We start from the raw sequence: 18,007 nt of genomic DNA, 5'->3' as shown, positions 1-18,007 counted from the left end.
ACGTTTTCTTTTTATTGTAAGAAAATACACAGCTTGAAAACGTGGATAATGTAATATTTAAAAGACCAAAAAGACAGGAGGGGACAGGGCAGAGGAAAAAAAAATTATGTTAAAAAAGATTGGGCTGATTGCGTTAAAGTTTTCCCATCATTAAATACTGAACTGGAAAAGAATCCCTCGTCCCGTTTAAAAAAAAAAAAAAAAAAAATGTAATAATTACGTAAATTAAAAAAATAAAATAAATAATAAAACGAAAGAGGGAGAGAGATAAGGTTAATTTTCTGATCTGAATAACAACTGTTAAAATACAATAAGAAAATATGTAAAATCTCTCCTTAAATTCATTCTATACAGAAAATACATGATTTTTGGCCACAGTCCCTGTGTGGTTTTTGTGCTAGTGGGACAGTGGGCGCTGGGATGCTGTGTGCACACACCCTCTGCTTAACAACTGTTACAGCAGCAAAACCAGTGGAGCAGATCATTGCTTTGAATGGGCTGTGCTAATTCAGAGTCCACTCTCCGGCCAATTCAAAGGCTGAGTACTTTCTATGGGGGGAAAAAAAATAAATAAAAATCTTTATGCTGTACAGTAGACGCCTGCACAATGAGGCTCTGCCAGCAGCATAAAAATCAAACATGTTTTTGCTTTGAGAAATTTTTGAGGCTGCAGACCACACAGACAATAAGCACCATCACCCCACCAGAACACTACCGTGTGCAGTGTTCCAGAGGCGTGTAATGAGAACATGTACAGCATATATACAGAAACAGTGAGGCATCAGGCCTTTATATCCCCCACAATGCCACCTCATAAGGTACTTCATGTACGGGGGAAAAAAAACTTCACAGCAAAGAACAGCAGCACAACTTCTGCAAAACAGCAAGTGCAAGAATACACCGAATAAAAGCACAATTACAAGCTCTATCATTTACTCAGTAGTACTCAGAGCTGGGTCATTCGGCAGTGAGAAAACATCTTCTGCCCCTAGAGACAGAGTTCTTACAACACAATGCATAGTAATGACAATGTAAAAACGATGGACAAAGAGGCACACGTGCGCACAAACGCACACTACCATGTATTGCAATAATTGCCAGAAAGCGTACGGGACCCAAATTTGCTGCAATAATATTGCATCGTCTGCGGCAGGTTTAAATGACAGCCCTGGAGAGAGAACCAAGGATGCGGTACATTCTAGTAGAGATGGCAAACCATTCAGTCGCCATACGGGAAAAAAAAATCAGACTGCCAAAGAGAGTGAAAGAGCTTATGAGAATGCTTTACTGCCCTCCGCCATCTAAGGGTAAGATCCAGTGTTTAACACCACATAGAACAGTAAAGTCTATTGACCACTAGAAGGGCACAACGGTAACGTCCGCCCGTACGCTGCTTGGTTTGCGTTCCAAAAAAAGGAATCACAGACAGAGCAAAAACAAACATCCCTCCACCCAAATCCACACAATGTTAGCACCTTGACTTCAGAACAGGTTTCTTCGACAAAATGACACTGTTCCTTTGCTATAGAGGAAAAGCACTGCTGCGTCACTAGTCATGTGTCCCAATAGCAGCCACAGATTTACAGTACCATTATTCTTTTAAAGCAATGAACTAGTTAGAGCTGCTTGGGGGTAAGGTAAAAAGCCTGCAGCCACAAAGGTGTGATTTTTTTTGTTTTTGTTCCCAAGAGAGTGGGGCCTAAATGAGCACAGTTTATGGAAAGGTGTGGATGTGATTTACACGTGCATGAAATCATGCACCGCAGAAAGCTTATTGAACTCCAGAATGTATAGAATTACGTACCCAGTCCTGGTTTTACATTTCTATTCCAGCTTCTAGAAGATTTGTCTAAAATATTGCACTTACAATTCCCAGGTTTAGTTAATACATCATTGTACACAAAAACACCACCATTTTTTAACGTTGGTCCAGAATTTTCTTCATATTTCATTTAGCACAAATAATAAATCCATCTGCATCACTTTTTCAGGTTTATTTGTGTATTATTGTGCCAATTCCCAAAAACTAAATACTGTAAAATATTGTATAGGCTTCACCTTAAATTCTTAGTTTCTCATCATTACAAGGATGCACTTTAAATGATGAAAACAATCTGATTTTTTTTTTTTGATCCAGATACTGGCTTTGGTGTCCAAAAATCATCATCATCATCATCATATAATGGTCAAATTTCCATATAAAATATTCTGTAAATAGATTCATTCTATAAACTCAAAGCAATTGGTCATGAATAAGTAAAACACAAAAGAAAAATGCAACTTTTAAGAGTTTTAAAATTGTACACTTTATGTGACAGGTGCAGTGTGGGGAAAAAAAATCATGTGTCCCTTTGTGAACACACAGTTACATATATCCATAAAGAACAGACGATTCTATGAATAGTAACTGAACTGAATAATATGTACCAAAAAGGTCAATTCCAGAGGACATCTTCCCATCTAACTCAAGAGGACCAAGATGTACTAAGCCAGAGCAGAGGTAAATAATCAATAAAAATTTCAGGATAAAGTTGTAGTTGCCACTGTGAATGGCCTGCAATCAGGACGTCTTAAAAAATATAGATTTATCGAATACTCAAAAAAAAAAAAAACAACCAAACTAACATTAATTTTTATTGAGACTTCAATTTTTTTTTCCTTTTGATTAAAATCTTAACAAGTCTCCAACTCATTCGTGGCAAAAATACTCCCCAAAGTTTGTTTTTTTTTCTGTTTTTTTTTAATAATATTCTTGAACAAATACAATACATTAATTGTCTAACAGCATTTTCTTTACATACTTTTCATCTTCAAAAATATTTTCTCTATAGAAGATGGTTTTTTTTTTTTTTTAAATTTTTGTTAATTTTTATGAATGCCTTAAAACGCTGCTCTTTGAGGAAACACTGACTCAGTACATCACAGCCATCATCTATTAAATTTTAATGCCCCTTCCCGAAATAGAAAAGTATGAGGGAAAAAAAAAAAGAAAAAGAAAAAAGAAAAACAACTCCTTATCATCCCTCTTGTCCTCACAGCTTTGAAAGTTCCAAATAATAATAATATATATATATATATTTTTTTTTTTTGGGTGGGCCACAACTAGTACTGAACAAGTGCTCTTAAATACATAAGATAATTTCTTCCAAATTTCAGATTTGAAAAAAAAAAAAAAAAAAAAAAAAGGAAATGGAGGTATATACAAAAGGTAACTGGAGAGGCATATCTATTCACAGTTTGTCTACATCTTAAAATTAGGAGATAATATGTCTAAATCAGGACTAGGGAAGGAAGAATTGTAAACCTTCACCTTTAGTACTCGTTTCAAGTCCAGTTTTATAAGGGTTGCGTCTATGCCTAGGCACATGAACGAACTCTGTGCTCAGGCAAGGACACTTCGATTTAACCTTTTACCGGCATTGGAGGAGAGGGATGAAAAATACAATCATTTTTTCCATTTTTTTTTTTTTTTTTTTTACCAATGTTCAAACTGCTGTATTACCAGATACACAGTGTAAATAAACATTTTTTTTCTTTTTACATCCTGGTATACATTAGCAATATATTGCAAAGGTTTAGCAAAAGTTTTCCTTTGGCACAATAAAGTACCAAAGCCATTGAGTAAATAGTGTATTTTGGTCTTAATTTCCCAGCTGCCTTATGTCAGTAAAGAATACATCTGGTATATACATATAAGAAAAACCAGGACTGGAGTAGAAAGTACCGCTGATTTAGAGCCAAAAGTGCATTGAAAATTCAAAGTCAATTTCTGCTCCTGCCAGCAAAAGTCTTCAAATTAATTTATAAAAAAAAATGAAGGAAAAAAAAAACTAAAGAAAAAAAATGAAAATAAAAAAAAAATTATATATTTTCACAAGACATTCTACCCACCCATCTGCCCAAACAACCCCACCCCAGTTCTGCTTCTTCCCCTCCCCAACAATATGTCTATATATATATACAACATGATTGGTTTCTGTAAAATGTATCAAACCTCAATAGTTTAATAAAATCTCTTCTTTTTTTATTCCTGACGAACAAATACCAAAAAAACAACAATGTTTAACGCAGCAGCAGTAACCTTAAGGCTGCAGTTTTATGCTTCTCTCTCTCTTATGTATTAAATTGTATATATATATTTGTTTTGTTTTTTGCTTGTACTTTAACAGAACAAAATGTTTGTAGAAACCAACAGATATTCCCATTTTTGTTGGTTTGTCGTTGAGTTTATCTCCTCTTTTCTCTCTAGTCTCTCAAATGTGTTATTGAACATCAATAAATTAATCTCTTCATCCCTGAGTGTTAGTTTGAAGGGTGAGGCACTTTAGAAGATTGGAAGGTTTGTCTTCACTGGATACTGACCCAGCAGAAAAGAGGTGTTTTCTTGGTAACCAAACTTCTGAAAGTGCCAAGAATGACCCCCGCTGTTAAGACAAGGTAAAAGTCATAACCAGGTATTACTTTAAATTCCACCACTAAACTGGCTCAGGGCTGAAGGGGTTAATCACAGACTTCGACAACTGTTGTGCATCATGGGTTATGAAACCGACTAAAACTGTGGGCAGCCATCTTCCACAAAGTAGGACTTTCCATTGAACTGCAGGACACCTAGGGAAGTGCGAGCAGAGGAATTGTGAACACATAGCTTTCACCCCTCAGAGTACTCAAAGACACCGGGGACTCCGCCTCTCGCCTTTGTCCAAAATACAGGATAACAGACACATAAGCCTTCACAAGCCCTCTGACAGAGGCCTAGGAGATACATACCTCTCAATCCTCACAATGAGATAAAAAGCACATACCTCTCACCATCTTCCCCAAGGAACATCATGGACAAAACTTTGAATAATCAAGTTATCTCTTTCCACAAAAGGGGTTATGAATAAAGGAAGAGTTTCGACACAAAACACAACTGTTACTTCAAGACTCCTTCCCGCTGTTTGAATCTTCGGTTTGTATAACAAGCACCAATGTTCTGATGGATTGAAAATTTGAGTGACAATCAGGGACACTTGAGAGGTATGCCAGGGAGCTTGCTCCGTGCTCAGATTTGCCCAGAGGCACCCTGGTGAGTAAAAAGAATTACAGGCACTAGTGTCCGACGGACGTCAGAGATAGATAGAGACAGAGAGAGAAAGAGAGAGAGAGAGAGAGAGAGAAAGGGAGGGAGAGAAGAGAGAGAGAGAGCACGCCCGTTAAAATGGGGAATGTACGTTTTGCAGGTTCTCCTTGCTGTCATTGTTAATAATATTATTGTTCTTTTATTTGAATGGCAAAAACTGGCCTCTCTCATCTATAGTCCTCCTTGGGATATTCTAACGTCACCAGATTTCCAAAGCCCATCCGTAAACTTTCCATATCGAAGGTTTCAATTTCCCTTTCTTGGCGTTCAAATAGATGCTTGATCCTCTCGCTGCGCTCCTTTTGAAGGGCTGCCAACTCTTCTTCAATCTAGAACAAAAAAGAAACCGCCCTTTCAAGAAGCCATAGGAAACAAAAAAAGAGCTCTGCATTTTACTTTATTCCACGTACTATTAAACACATTACAGGCTGCAGATCCTGCACGGAGCTGGTGTGTAACTTATTACGGCTTCATGTGAGGGTCCGCGGAGAAGGATGCTAAGTACTGCACCAGACAAAGTCATGGGCTGCAATGAACTGCAGCGACAGCACATTGTTTGGCATAGCTGGGAATTCTGGCCTCCCGTGATTGGCTGCATCCCTCCAGCCAGTCAGACGAGGCCAGTGATGACATCACCTGTTGCTAGGAGTTTCCAGCACAGGATTGCTGCTGCTGAACAAGAGTAGCAGGTTTTAAGAGTATGTATATTAATAAAAATCCCTCTCCGGAGGATTGCAGGAGCGTGCACGGCTATGTCTCTTATTCTGTGCACTAGAACGTTCATCGGGAGCAGTCCTCATGCATGATACACAGGTACAGAAAGATTTAATGCACACAGAATTACTGACACAATGATTGTCTATGTGTCCCATGCTGAAAAGACTACTCTCGGGTTGTACAGGGTTTCTGTGCCAGGGGGGAATAGCAGGTGCTGGTCATCAGGAGAGGCACCAATAAGCCACATACGTATATTTAGATACAACTAAAACTAAAGGATGGTGGCGAGGCCTAGCACTGCTCTCTGGACTAATACTGCATTACCAATAAAAGCCTGTGACCTCTACCCAGGGCACTATATGCCTGGACCTGCCAATTGAACGTTTTCTATAGTTCAAAAAACATTAAAATGATTCTTTGGGCTTTAAAGGACAAGTACGGGCCACATGTGAGGAACACAGTTTTTACAATTTTTCAAAGGTTGCTCACGATAACCACATATGATCAATGCATCTGCTTTTATCTGTAAGTCAGTAGCGCTCAAATGTCACTTAAACCCGCACAAAATAAAAATTTCTTTTGTAATCTGGGAAAATCCATGATAGTTGAAAGAAACACAACAAAACAAGGTCCTGTTCACATTGTCTCTAGCCTTAATTCTATTGCTTTTGGGTTAAACGAATAACGTAACCTGCAGTATCAGCCGTACCTTCAAGACACCTAAAACCCTTTCCAAACCAGAATCACCCACTGTAAGTCGACTAAGTTAGACTAAGTCGTCTTATACTATGCCAATTTATCATCCAGCATGCTACATCTGATGCAGCACAAGACTTCATGCAGTTTAGACTATCAATTTGTTGGTCTAGTTCACATCAGAAAAATATGCAAAAGCTTTTCCCCTGAAGCCACCCCCTTTTTCGGGACCAAATACGGCCTAAAACCCCTTCATAAATGTGGTGCGAGGCCTTTCAAACAAAGGTTTTGTCAGGAAAACCATATATAGGGAGTGTCATGAATGTTAAAAGCCACCACAAGCCCTGAAAACTTTTTTTTTTTTTACTTTACTGGGCAGTTTTTAACGTCCAGTCACAAAATAAACTGCAGCTTTTTGACCTTGACCAGGGCCAACACAAATGTTGCAAATTATCAGTAGAACAACAAAATCAACCAATGAGGCCTCATACACACACACACAACCATTTTGGGTCCCGTTTTCGGGCCCCAAAAAACCGTCTGTCTGTCACCCGTATGTAACCCATATGCCACCATAACCTAGCCACATCCGCAAAACAATATGGGGGATAAGCACACACATTACCTGGACTTCAGGGCAACCCACAGCAAAAACAGGATGGACAACACTTTATGTATGCCGTTTTTATTGTACTCCCCTAGACTTCTATGGAGAGCCCGTACCGCAAAAACGTAACCGCACAGATGTGGTATAACAGCCAGTACTTGGTGCAGTGAGAAATATGGTGACCAGATATATGGCTCTGTCTCCCCCTAAAGTCAATGGGGCCGGTTTTAGACCAAAAAAAAAAAAAAAATGGTTGTGGTGGCTGTTTTTAAATCGAAAAAAAATTGTTGTGTGCATGAGGCCTAAGGCAGACGGAGATTGCGGTCTCTTGTACCAACATATATTAGTAAGGAGCAGAATAGAGCAGTACCTTCTGTTCCAGGTGCGCTCTTCGAAGGGACACCCTCTGTTCCAACTTTTGCAGTTCACGCTCATGCTGTGCCTCTGTCTGCATCTTGATCTTGCTCTGGTAGGCATTGAGCAGCTCCATTTCTTGTTGAAGCTGTTGCCTTAGAGCCTGGCATTCTGCTTCTTGAGCCTCATCCAAGCGCAACTGTGATGACAATGACCAACAACATGTAAAACACGGCACAACCCACACAGCTCATCAGAAAGCAAACATGATTTCTTACAGTAGACACATTATGGGGGAACTTACTAGAGGGGAATTTTATTTGGCCTAAAATATATCAATGCAAACTTCATCTAAACTAAGTTCATTGAACATTACATCTGCTCCTGACTTTTAAATACCTTGCCTACTGGAGAGACTGTGACAAATTTTCAAATGCCTCAGTAAGTACCATAAATCTAGGGAACATCACCTCAAAAAAGGTTTACTATTTCTACTTTCCATACGTTTTGCAACTTATGGTCACAAGGTTGGCTGCATAAACTCCCCATTCTAGTGTTCAAAAAAGTATTTCATCCTAGCACAGGTAGCATGTGCACACATTTTAGTAATACAGGTGCTTGACTAGTGCTTCAGCCAATCCCGTGTAACAGATTTTTCCATTGGATAAATTACAAATGTTCCTGGGATCTCCATTATACGTTCCAACCAGAAGTCATTGACTTAACAAATATGAAGACATTTCATGAGGTGGTGTTCACACTTTGCAGTTGTCACAACTTCGTAAAATGGCATAACGACTGATCAAAAGAGACACTGAGGGATAATTCTTTTATCTGTATTATTAGATATTCATATTACGACTAGATAGCTTATCTTCTATAATGATTTCAGTGGAACATACTTGGCACATGGTGAAGCGTTCACTGCTCATGTAAAATTGTCAGTGAATGGGATCTCTGGGTGTTCATATGTTGTCTTGTTCCCGTTAAATCCATGAGGCACAAGAATGCCAATAAGCATTCCCTTACACCCCATCTAGAGTTCACCTTTGTCCCGTGGGTCATAGTGCTTTGAACTTGTTTGCATGCCACAGTTAGGGCCAGTGGAGGACCCCGTGCTTTATTCCCTCTTGGTCACGGAAACAGTTACAAGCAAGTTCTGACATAGGAGAGGAGAGGAGGTGTGGAGCAAAGTACTGACCCTGGCTTATCCCTCCACCTCTCGGCTGTATGCTTCCCTGGGATATGGCTGGGTGAACATGTGTCTTTGTGAAAGAGGCCTAAAGCCTGTTGCCCACAGCAGAGTTTGTTCCTACACACTTTAGGGTTTACCAGACTGAATTGAACTCATCATGTCTGTTCAGTTCAGAAATTCTAGGTTACGTCCACTAGATCCTGCAAGTACATGGAGAGTCTGTTGGACCAAACTCACATATGGGCAACACAATTTATTCCTTTTTCTACAGACAGAACTGATCTAAGAATCAATTTAGGAAAACTGCTGCAACTTGAAATAATGTTTCCTCTCATGCAATACCTGCCCACTAATCTACAACCCCTTCTGGATTGACACCAAAACTGAACTTTTGGTGTAAGCCGACTGGTTCTAGAAACCTTAGTAAACTGGTGGGGGATGCTGCAGCTTTGTGCTACTTTACCAATATAGCAGAAGGCAAGACTGCTGAGCAGTTAACATGGGAGATGGGGGTTAACTGTTAACATGGGAGATCAGGAAAGTTTGGGAATACAGAGAATCATTAAATATCCTAGGAAACTGATCATGGCAAGATGAATTCAACCCACTCTCACCTTCACCGAAGAGTATATATCTAGAATACATGACCAAAAATGCCAAAGGTCAAAGGACCCATTGACAAAGGTCTTCTGACCAAATACGTGTCGGGGCCAGTGCTGGGCAGTGTGGACTCTTTATCCGTGCAGAGGTTAAAAAAAGGATTGTGGCATTCACCATTAAAACCTTTCTTCTTTATTTCATCACAGGGTCAAATAAATCTGCCAAAGCGAGGTGGAGGTGGTAGAAGCTATACATTTTCTTGGCATCTAACATATACCTGCACATACAATATATATGGAGACTGGATAGTACCTCTATTTTTCACCACCCTGCTCTAAGCTGTCTTTCTTTATCCTATATCTTGAGCCCAAATTTGGGTCTCTTGCTCTTACATATATAGTACCTACCATTAGTTTTAGTGTTTTGTACATGACCAAATTTGCCTAAAATCTAGAGTTTACCTCAATCATAGCTGTGCAACATATTCAGACCATTTGGTGAAGATGCCCACATTTGCCAGACTCTTACTAGCTTTGCCTATGTACACTACCTCCTGCAGGGGACGGCAGTAGTGTGTAAAAGAATTCTTTTTCCAGGTTTCATTTTCCCTCTGTGTGGTGTATCTCCTGTATATATCAAAAGCAGAATACGGGAAGGGGGCACAATGCAGCCATTTATTCTACTAGTGTTTGGGACGGCAGGGGCAGGACCCTCCACAACTGAGTCACATGATCACAGCTTTATAATTTTACGTACAAACGTCCAGCTAGCAGTCAATGCAAACAAAAGACAACTAAAGAAAGAAGCAAACATACTTAAATATACAATAACAATTAAAATATACAATTTACATCTTTACATTTTTCTATAGAGCCAACAGGTGAACATTATATCAAACAGGGAGTGCGACTTTGTGGGAAGTATCCAAGAGGGAAGGAAGTAGCTACCGGTAGTAGTACATGTTACATAATATATGGCATTAACAGGTGATTCAGACAAATACATTCTATTTGTATGTGTTTTGTGATCTTATAACTCCAAAATCTAATGGAAGATGTTAGTAACCATTTGCAAGCCCGTGATCACAACAGCCAGCCAGCAAGAAGGGAAAAAGGGAAGGAACTACTAATACAAACCAGAATTCATAAATGACACAGTTTCTAATTGAACCCAAGATACGGCAATCTATCATTAAAGATAAGTACCTGTAACTTTATTTGTGAATATAGTCATAACATCTTTACCTGAGCTGATGAAAACAATTTATAGACTTGCTTACCGCCTGGGAGGCCATCATTTCATTGATGCTTTGCTCATACTGCTCAGCAAGGATGGCCAATTTGCGTGTCTGCTCGTCCTTCAGGGACTTGAGTATTGTCTTGTGCTCACACTTTGGGGATACCTCCAGCTGGTGATTCTTCAGGGCCTTGTACTGCTTGGTCTGCACTTTGCATGTGTCCTGAAACTGTTTCTTAATCTGCATTTCCATGACCTGTATAATAAAAACGCAACAGAATTGCAAATGCTGTTAAAACCTCCCCTATCTGGGTGTACAATGAATTACAGATATGCTTCCGGGATGGGTAAAGGAAATCTATGCCTACCGAAAAGAAGGCATCTTCCAATAGATCAAAACCTGACTTACAAAATATCAAAAACTTAAATATATATTTTGGGCAAGCAAGAAACACATATTCTAATAAATAATGTTACAATGATGTTACAAGGAATTTTTATAATAAAAACATAAATAGAGAAATAGTGGAAATAGAGAATGTGCATAAGGAGCACTTGGCTAAGGAGGCTGTAAACTAGTTCTTAAAAAATTCTTTCCTTACACAAAAGGGATGACTTAGAAACAACATAAAACCCCTCTTCTCCCTAGATCACGCTATGTATCACATTTGTAAACTGGGGTTCCAGGAGCAGCAGGTTTATCAGACCATTTGAGGTCCAACAATCCACAGCTCCTTCTTACACATTATCATTGGCAATGCAGAGTGCTGCAACTTTACCTCAGTCCCACCAAATGTAAGCGGGAATATAGTAAGTGAGGTTGGTGGTAATGCAGCTTTCCCTATGGAAGTGAATGGGACACGACTCACTACCTGCTTCTAGTACTAAAGTGGCACCAAGCTCGATAGATAGTAGAGCACAGACTAAGTTTAACTTCTTAGATGTTGCAGTTATGGCAAATGTGATGTGTAAGAAAATTTAATGGCAAATTGAGGGGGGGGGGGGTGAAGTCCTCTTAGTTGGAAAGTCTGGGGCCTAATGATAGCTCCCAAGTCTGTACTTAGCTGTGAACATTACATTTACAAATGCATGCGCTATGTAATCAGTCAAATCTCCTATTCTCAGCTGTTCTGATGCGTTTGATGGTGTGTTCGCACAAGGCATGAACGCATGCGTTCTGAAAGCGATACGTGTGACCGCACCTTAAAAGTGGGACAATATTTGTAAATCTGCAGCTGGTCTGATGGAGCATTTTGTACATCGGTCTTAAACAGTTTCTCCACTGGAGTAAGAAGCTCCAAATTACTAAGCATGAAGCCTATTATAAATAGTGGTGCATCTCAAGAGTGGTTGTGTCCCAGAATTGAAATCTATGTATTTCAAGTGCTAAATATAATAAGGGATTCATACATGAATCCCAGACTGTGTGGTGCCGTACATTGTGCTGGGTACTGGACTCAAAGCACCATAGTTGTATTGTATATAACTATGATGTTTGGGGTTTCGACCAAGCACAGTGTTCAATCTGTGAAAGGCGGTCACCACACAATCGGGGATTCACAGTCCAAGCATGTTTGTGTGTTTCAGCCCTAAATCTGTAGTGCAGAAGTGTCCTTACCCAGCCTGCCTCCATCCCCTCCCAGGTAAGTGGAGTAATAGGGACAAAGAGGTCACAACTGTCAGGAATGTCAATGAAACAGATTCTTTGCTTACATATTGAAAAAAAAGGAGCTTTCTTTTTATGGTATTAATAGGGGAAGGTAATCAATAGGTAATCTTCTATACAGTGAAGTCAATGGTAAAAAGGTGAACAAAGACCTTGAGTTTTTAGTTGTTGTTACACTCTCCTCAAATTCGCCTTCGCAACTTTCTTCCGCTATTTCACTGACAGGTACAACTTGTTACCCTATTATTTGCTGAAGTTGGGACATCATGTAAATTAAGATATACATACATACATACATAATGAGAAAGTACTAAAATTTGAACAGGATTTTACAAGCACGTATTTAAGAACCCTGGGGAAATACCTTGAGATTCTTGGGTTGCTGCCGGAGTTCCATCACGTGTTTCCGATGCAACTCCCTTTCCCTGCGCTTGTTGTATTCCAGCTGATTTTCCAGTTCAGTTTGATGCTGCAGACGTATAAGGTCCATCCGAAGTTTCTGCAACATGTGCAGCTGCCGGTACTCCAGCTCCCGAGTTGACTCGTCGTGCCGGATTAACATGGCATGCTCCATTTCTTTCTGGGTTCGCTTTTTATTGAGCTCCTAAGAAGATTATTATAGTTACAATGCAGCCTACCAAAAACAAGCAACCCTCTCATTTTTAAGGAACGGGAATAAACAAGTGCTGCATTACTAAAATCTAAACCCAAATAGCTGCACTATTTCTATACACTTACATACACTTATGGCTGAGAGAGCTCACGTGAGCTTATGGTCTTTTTTGTTTTTTACACATCCAGCTAGAAAATGGCTAAACCTCACATGTCATTAAGCATCGTGCGGTTACCACAGTCTTGACTTACTGACTGTTCTAGACTACTTACTGACGCTTCTTAGGCCACTTAATCATCTATCATCCCGCAGCACAATGTGGTTTATCTACTTTGACTACAACAGACCTACAAAGATGCATGAAAACAATTAGTAAACTGGTTATTCAATATAAATGTACAAGACAAAAACTGTTTAAGAATAATTTTTTTTTTTTACTTTTGTAAGTCCATAGCACATGTACCAGCAGTGGTCACGATATTCACGACAAAGCCCACAGAGACTTGAGGAAAATGCAGCTACCTAGTATAGAACTTTACCTCACGGATGTGCTGCTGCTCAACTTCATGCCTTTTAATCATTATCTTCCTCTTGAAGAGTCGGCAATGTTTCTCATAGTACAGTCTCTGTTGGCTAAGGAGTTGAGCTTCTTCCTCAGCCTGAGTGTGCTGGAGGTTCTCTTTATGCTTTGATATGCGTTCCTGTTTTTCTTTCTTGGGCGTGCTATGGTCCTCATTCATTTCCTGGATGTAAGAGGTGACCAGTCACTAACATTACATTTCATATTTCTATACAGAATATATGTCATTGAAAACTATAGCTCAGTTAGGATAGGACTGGATGATTCAATAAGATGCATTTTTGGTATGGGTTACATTTGTATATTCCCTGCTAGATGCATCGTTTAGGTCTCCAAAAGGAGATTTCTGTTATTTGTTTCAGATATGGAGGAGAACAAGAATCATATATGAGAATAAATAGAAGCATTTCTTCAGGCTGCAGTTATTATTCATCTATGTAACAATAGGCATGAAAGAAGGTACAATTATATCTGATACTAAACAGAAGGGCTTCTATTTACCATCAATACTTCTTTCCATTATTCTCCTTCATAGCAGAACAAAGACCTTGACCCAACTTCAAGAACATAAAATAAAAACAAAGAAGAAAACCTAAAACCTTATACACTGATGCAAATGGTTTGAGAACTATACCCATATATTGAGTATTGGGCTGGTCAAACACGTGGAACACCTTTCAGCCAAACACTTGTGCATACATTTACCAAGTAGCAGCATGTGTTTTGCATTGTTAAAAAGGGCAAAACACTAGTTGCTACTTACCAAATGCAAACGTTCAGTGTTGCATCTAACCCGAAGCATTTCAGAGCACAATGCAAGCGTATTGTTGGCCCGCAGCCTCATGCATATGACCACATTTATTAAAATAACATTCAATAACTTAGGCCCCAGGGACAATAAGGTTTGATAACTGTACAAGTTATTTTGATCTATATAATACATTAGAAGGGATATTCCAAATGTGGAGCAGGTGCTTATAAACAACTTATCAGGTTGCAGATATCACTGCACTCAGGGCCAAGGCAAATGTGATCAAAAAACTTTCGAAGAAACCACAAGTCTAGCCAACCAATCGTGACACCGATTCTTTGCATTTGTAAGAACTCTTAGGCTACATTCACACTGCCGTATGGGGGACGTATATACGGCCGACTTATATGTCCCCCATAGACGGCAATGGGCGCACGGCACCCTACGGGAGCGGTACGGTGCAGCACACATGCGGCACAGTACTGCTCTGTACTCCGGAAAAAGATAGGACATGTCCCATCTTTGTCCGTAGTACGGCGCCGTGCGCCATAACTTCCTATGGAGAAGGGCGGTGGTGACCTGCGCTCATCTCCTCCTCTCCCCGTGCACTGCCGTTGCCCGCTACGGTACGGCGGGCAGTGGCAATGTGAATGTAGCCTTAAACCCCTTGCATACGACATACATTGGGGACATGGCTCGCTCACGGCACCAAGCCCAAAAGAAAGACATGGGGCATAAACCGCTAGCCCGATTGTCAGGGCCACAAATTAAAGAGCAGGTTCTATTCCTGTCCAAGTTTGCGGCTCAGAGTTCAGGAGACTTCACATGCTAATGACACATGGACCATAAAGAAAAGACCATGGGCCCATAGTTTTCAGCTTCATGTACACGAATGTTGTGGGTTCTTGAACCGCAAACAGAGACTTGATACAAAAGATTGTCAAAAATTGGCCATAATTTACAGTACAAATAGATGAGAGCTTAGACTTGCATCACAAATATTCTGCATCAAATCGGAGTATGCTGAACAAATACACAGCAAAATCATTCTGTTGCGCAAATGTGGAGAATTTATACTGAAGATTTCAATCATTGCGACACAAGGGTAGAAATCTGCATCCAACATAGGAATATTGTGGATTCTATGCCAATTTCTGCAATAAAAATGTATCTGCTTTTCCTGGATTGGACATTAGGCTTTTATATTTGTTCATATTCATTCTAGAATTTTCACATAATATAACGTCAATCCTGAAAAACATACAATGTTTACGCAAAGTTAAAGGGGTTGTCTCACGGTGGGTGATGCCTTTATACAGAAAAGCCAGTTTGTCGAATTACCAGTAACTAATGTATGGATAGACAAGAATTACCATAGAATGTTAGCAGGGGGGGGGGGGGGGGACAAGAATGACTATAGAATGTTAGCAGGGGGGGGGGGGGGGACAAGAATGACTATAGAATGTTAGCAGGGGTTCTCCTCTTCGGATATGCGTATAATGTAAAAGAATATATAGAAAGTGAGCTGCATGAGAAAATCCCTTTACCATTTTCATGTTCCTTTACGCCGTTATTGAAGTATAGCAGGATAATGTCAGTCTCTATTTGCCGTTTCCTTTCAAACCAGAGAAACTGACAGCTCAGCCAATCACTGACCAGTAGGGACAAACCACATCCAGTGATTGGTTGTTGAGAGAAGAGGAAATATGGACTTGCAGGCTACCCAACAAAGCAGTAGAGGGGGGAGGTGAGCACCGCTTATCCATTTCTTTTATGCATTCTAAGCCCATGTACAATGTCCCGTGTGTTTTAACAGGCTCGGGTACTGTATTCAGTAGTGCCACAGATTGGTAGGTACACGGAGAAACTGCAGTTGTAGATCAGGGGTACTGAGTTAGTATTTCTATTTGGGTACAGTAGACCCAGCACAACCCCCATTGTAACAGCTGGACAATCATCACAGATTTCTCTATATTTCCCAGTTTAGGGAGAAGGTTAATAATTAGCAAATACATATGGTAAATGTAAGCCTCTGAGTTACATCAATTATAAATGATCTATGTTTCTTTCCGTCATGATTCCATTATTTGTATTTGTTACTCTATGCTCTATTGTAGATAGGAGTTTGCCCATAAAGGGTCTTTAGTTTTATTACTGGATGCCTTTAACTGAAGAAGGGGATGGCATCCTCACCCCTAAAATACAAAAGGCATGAAACAAACCAGGCAGGCAGTTTAAGGTAGGTATGGAACATCTCAAACAAATGACACGAAAACCCAGCATTTTTGCATTAAATGGTTGGCACATCCTTTCACCGACAGTATGAACAATTACCCCTGTGTACATTAGACTGCAATTAAAGCAATGCTCCATCAGAACTCATTTGCCCTGTCCCTTATATAAATGTTGATTGTTTTTTTATACCAGCTTGGGGGAAGGGGGTTATAATAGTTACCACCAGCTAAGCTGTCATGAGCCAATACACAAACTTCTTGGGGCCATATCTTTAATCTACCATCAAAATAGGGCATGATAAACAAGAGACACTTAATCATAGATCTGGGCACTGTGACTTCTTCTTTCCTTCTAAAATGAACCTTTTTAATTATGATAATGAGTCTGACGGGCTCCTGGGGGTGTGGCTTGTGAAGCTTAAGCATGGTGGGGCTCTTGCAACACTCCTAGTAGCACTTCAGGCTCATTAGCATAATTCAAGTTGCTTTTATAAGGAAGGGGCGATGTATAACAAATATTAGAAGATTACCAGTGTCACAGTTCCTGAATGTTTGATCAATTTTCCATGGTTTATCATCAAGGTATATTTCCTTTAAAAAACAAAACACATTAAATAGCTCAGGGGCACAGTGGCAACAAAATGACACTTGTCATTTAGCATTTAGTAATGAGGGCTCTACTGTTGTCTAGTAGGGCAATAAAATGGTACACACCACTCCCTGATCAAGAAAGTAGGCCCTCTTCAGTGTTTTATATGGTGTTGGGAGCCACCTAAGAAACACAGGGTGGGATTTTACTGACCCATTGGAGGCCGCTTTAATATACTAATTTGAAAAAACATTGCAAATGCCTACTTGAAGAATCCATCAGGATTTGGCCACCAAACCCTCACCAGGTTGTTATCCAGGGTGGATATACACCACATTTCCTAGAATATATAATGCTGGATTCACATTAACTGTAAGGAGTCATGCAGCAGGAGAAGAGTCTTACTAGGATGCTCTCTCAGGGATTAACAACAATAGTACATCATCATAAGCTACCCCCTGATACACCACACCTTATGTACATCAATGATGCCAGAAGGAGAAAGGTAACAATGACTATTCTTCATCCCATGTGAATCCTTATAGCTCATTTTAATACAGTGATAAAAGATCATTTTCAGCTTCATGCAGCTTCTCCCAGAATATATACCATCATCATACCGAACCTCTCCATGTCTTGGGTAACAGACTGGTGGCAGTTTTCAGGTGTAAATACCATCTGAGGCACAAGCATTTATCACATGATATTGCACCTTCCTCTGGGACTTTCAGTATATACACTCACCAGCAACTTTATTAGGTACACCATGCTAGTAACGGGTTGGACCCCCTTTTGCCTTCAGAACTGCCTCAATTCTTCGTGGCATAGATACAACAAGGTGCTGGAAGCATTCCTCAGAGATTTTGGTCCATATTGACATGATGGCATCACACAGTTGCCGCAGATTTGTCGGCTGCACATCCATGATGCGAATCTCCCGTTCCACCACATCCCAAAGATGCTCTATTGGATTGAGATCTGGTGACTGTGGAGGCCATTTGAGTACAGTGAACTCATTGACATGTTCAAGAAACCAGTCTGAGATGA

General features: G+C 39.9%; 1 protein-coding gene across 6 annotated transcripts in view; it reads right to left on the bottom strand.

Annotated features, from left to right (window-relative positions):
* Positions 1 to 2,064: 2,064 nt before the first annotated feature.
* Positions 2,065 to 18,007, bottom strand: part of TAOK3 (TAO kinase 3) — a 152,209-nt gene continuing 136,266 nt past the window's right edge. For all 6 annotated transcript variants that reach the window (XM_072142333.1, XM_072142372.1, XM_072142363.1 and 3 more), the window contains 5 exons: positions 13,346 to 13,549; positions 12,558 to 12,797; positions 10,571 to 10,783; positions 7,513 to 7,695; positions 2,065 to 5,451 (listed from right to left, as the gene is read on the bottom strand). In XM_072142333.1, the coding sequence (XP_071998434.1) occupies positions 5,290 to 5,451; positions 7,513 to 7,695; positions 10,571 to 10,783; positions 12,558 to 12,797; positions 13,346 to 13,549 (1,002 nt within the window). In that variant the 3' untranslated portion in view covers positions 2,065 to 5,289. The remainder of the gene's footprint in view (positions 5,452 to 7,512; positions 7,696 to 10,570; positions 10,784 to 12,557; positions 12,798 to 13,345; positions 13,550 to 18,007) is intronic.

Source organism: Engystomops pustulosus, chromosome 1, assembly GCF_040894005.1.
Source record: "Engystomops pustulosus chromosome 1, aEngPut4.maternal, whole genome shotgun sequence".
NCBI classification, from domain to species: Eukaryota; Metazoa; Chordata; class Amphibia; order Anura; family Leptodactylidae; genus Engystomops; species Engystomops pustulosus.
This window is presented reverse-complemented; position numbering and strand designations above follow the sequence as displayed.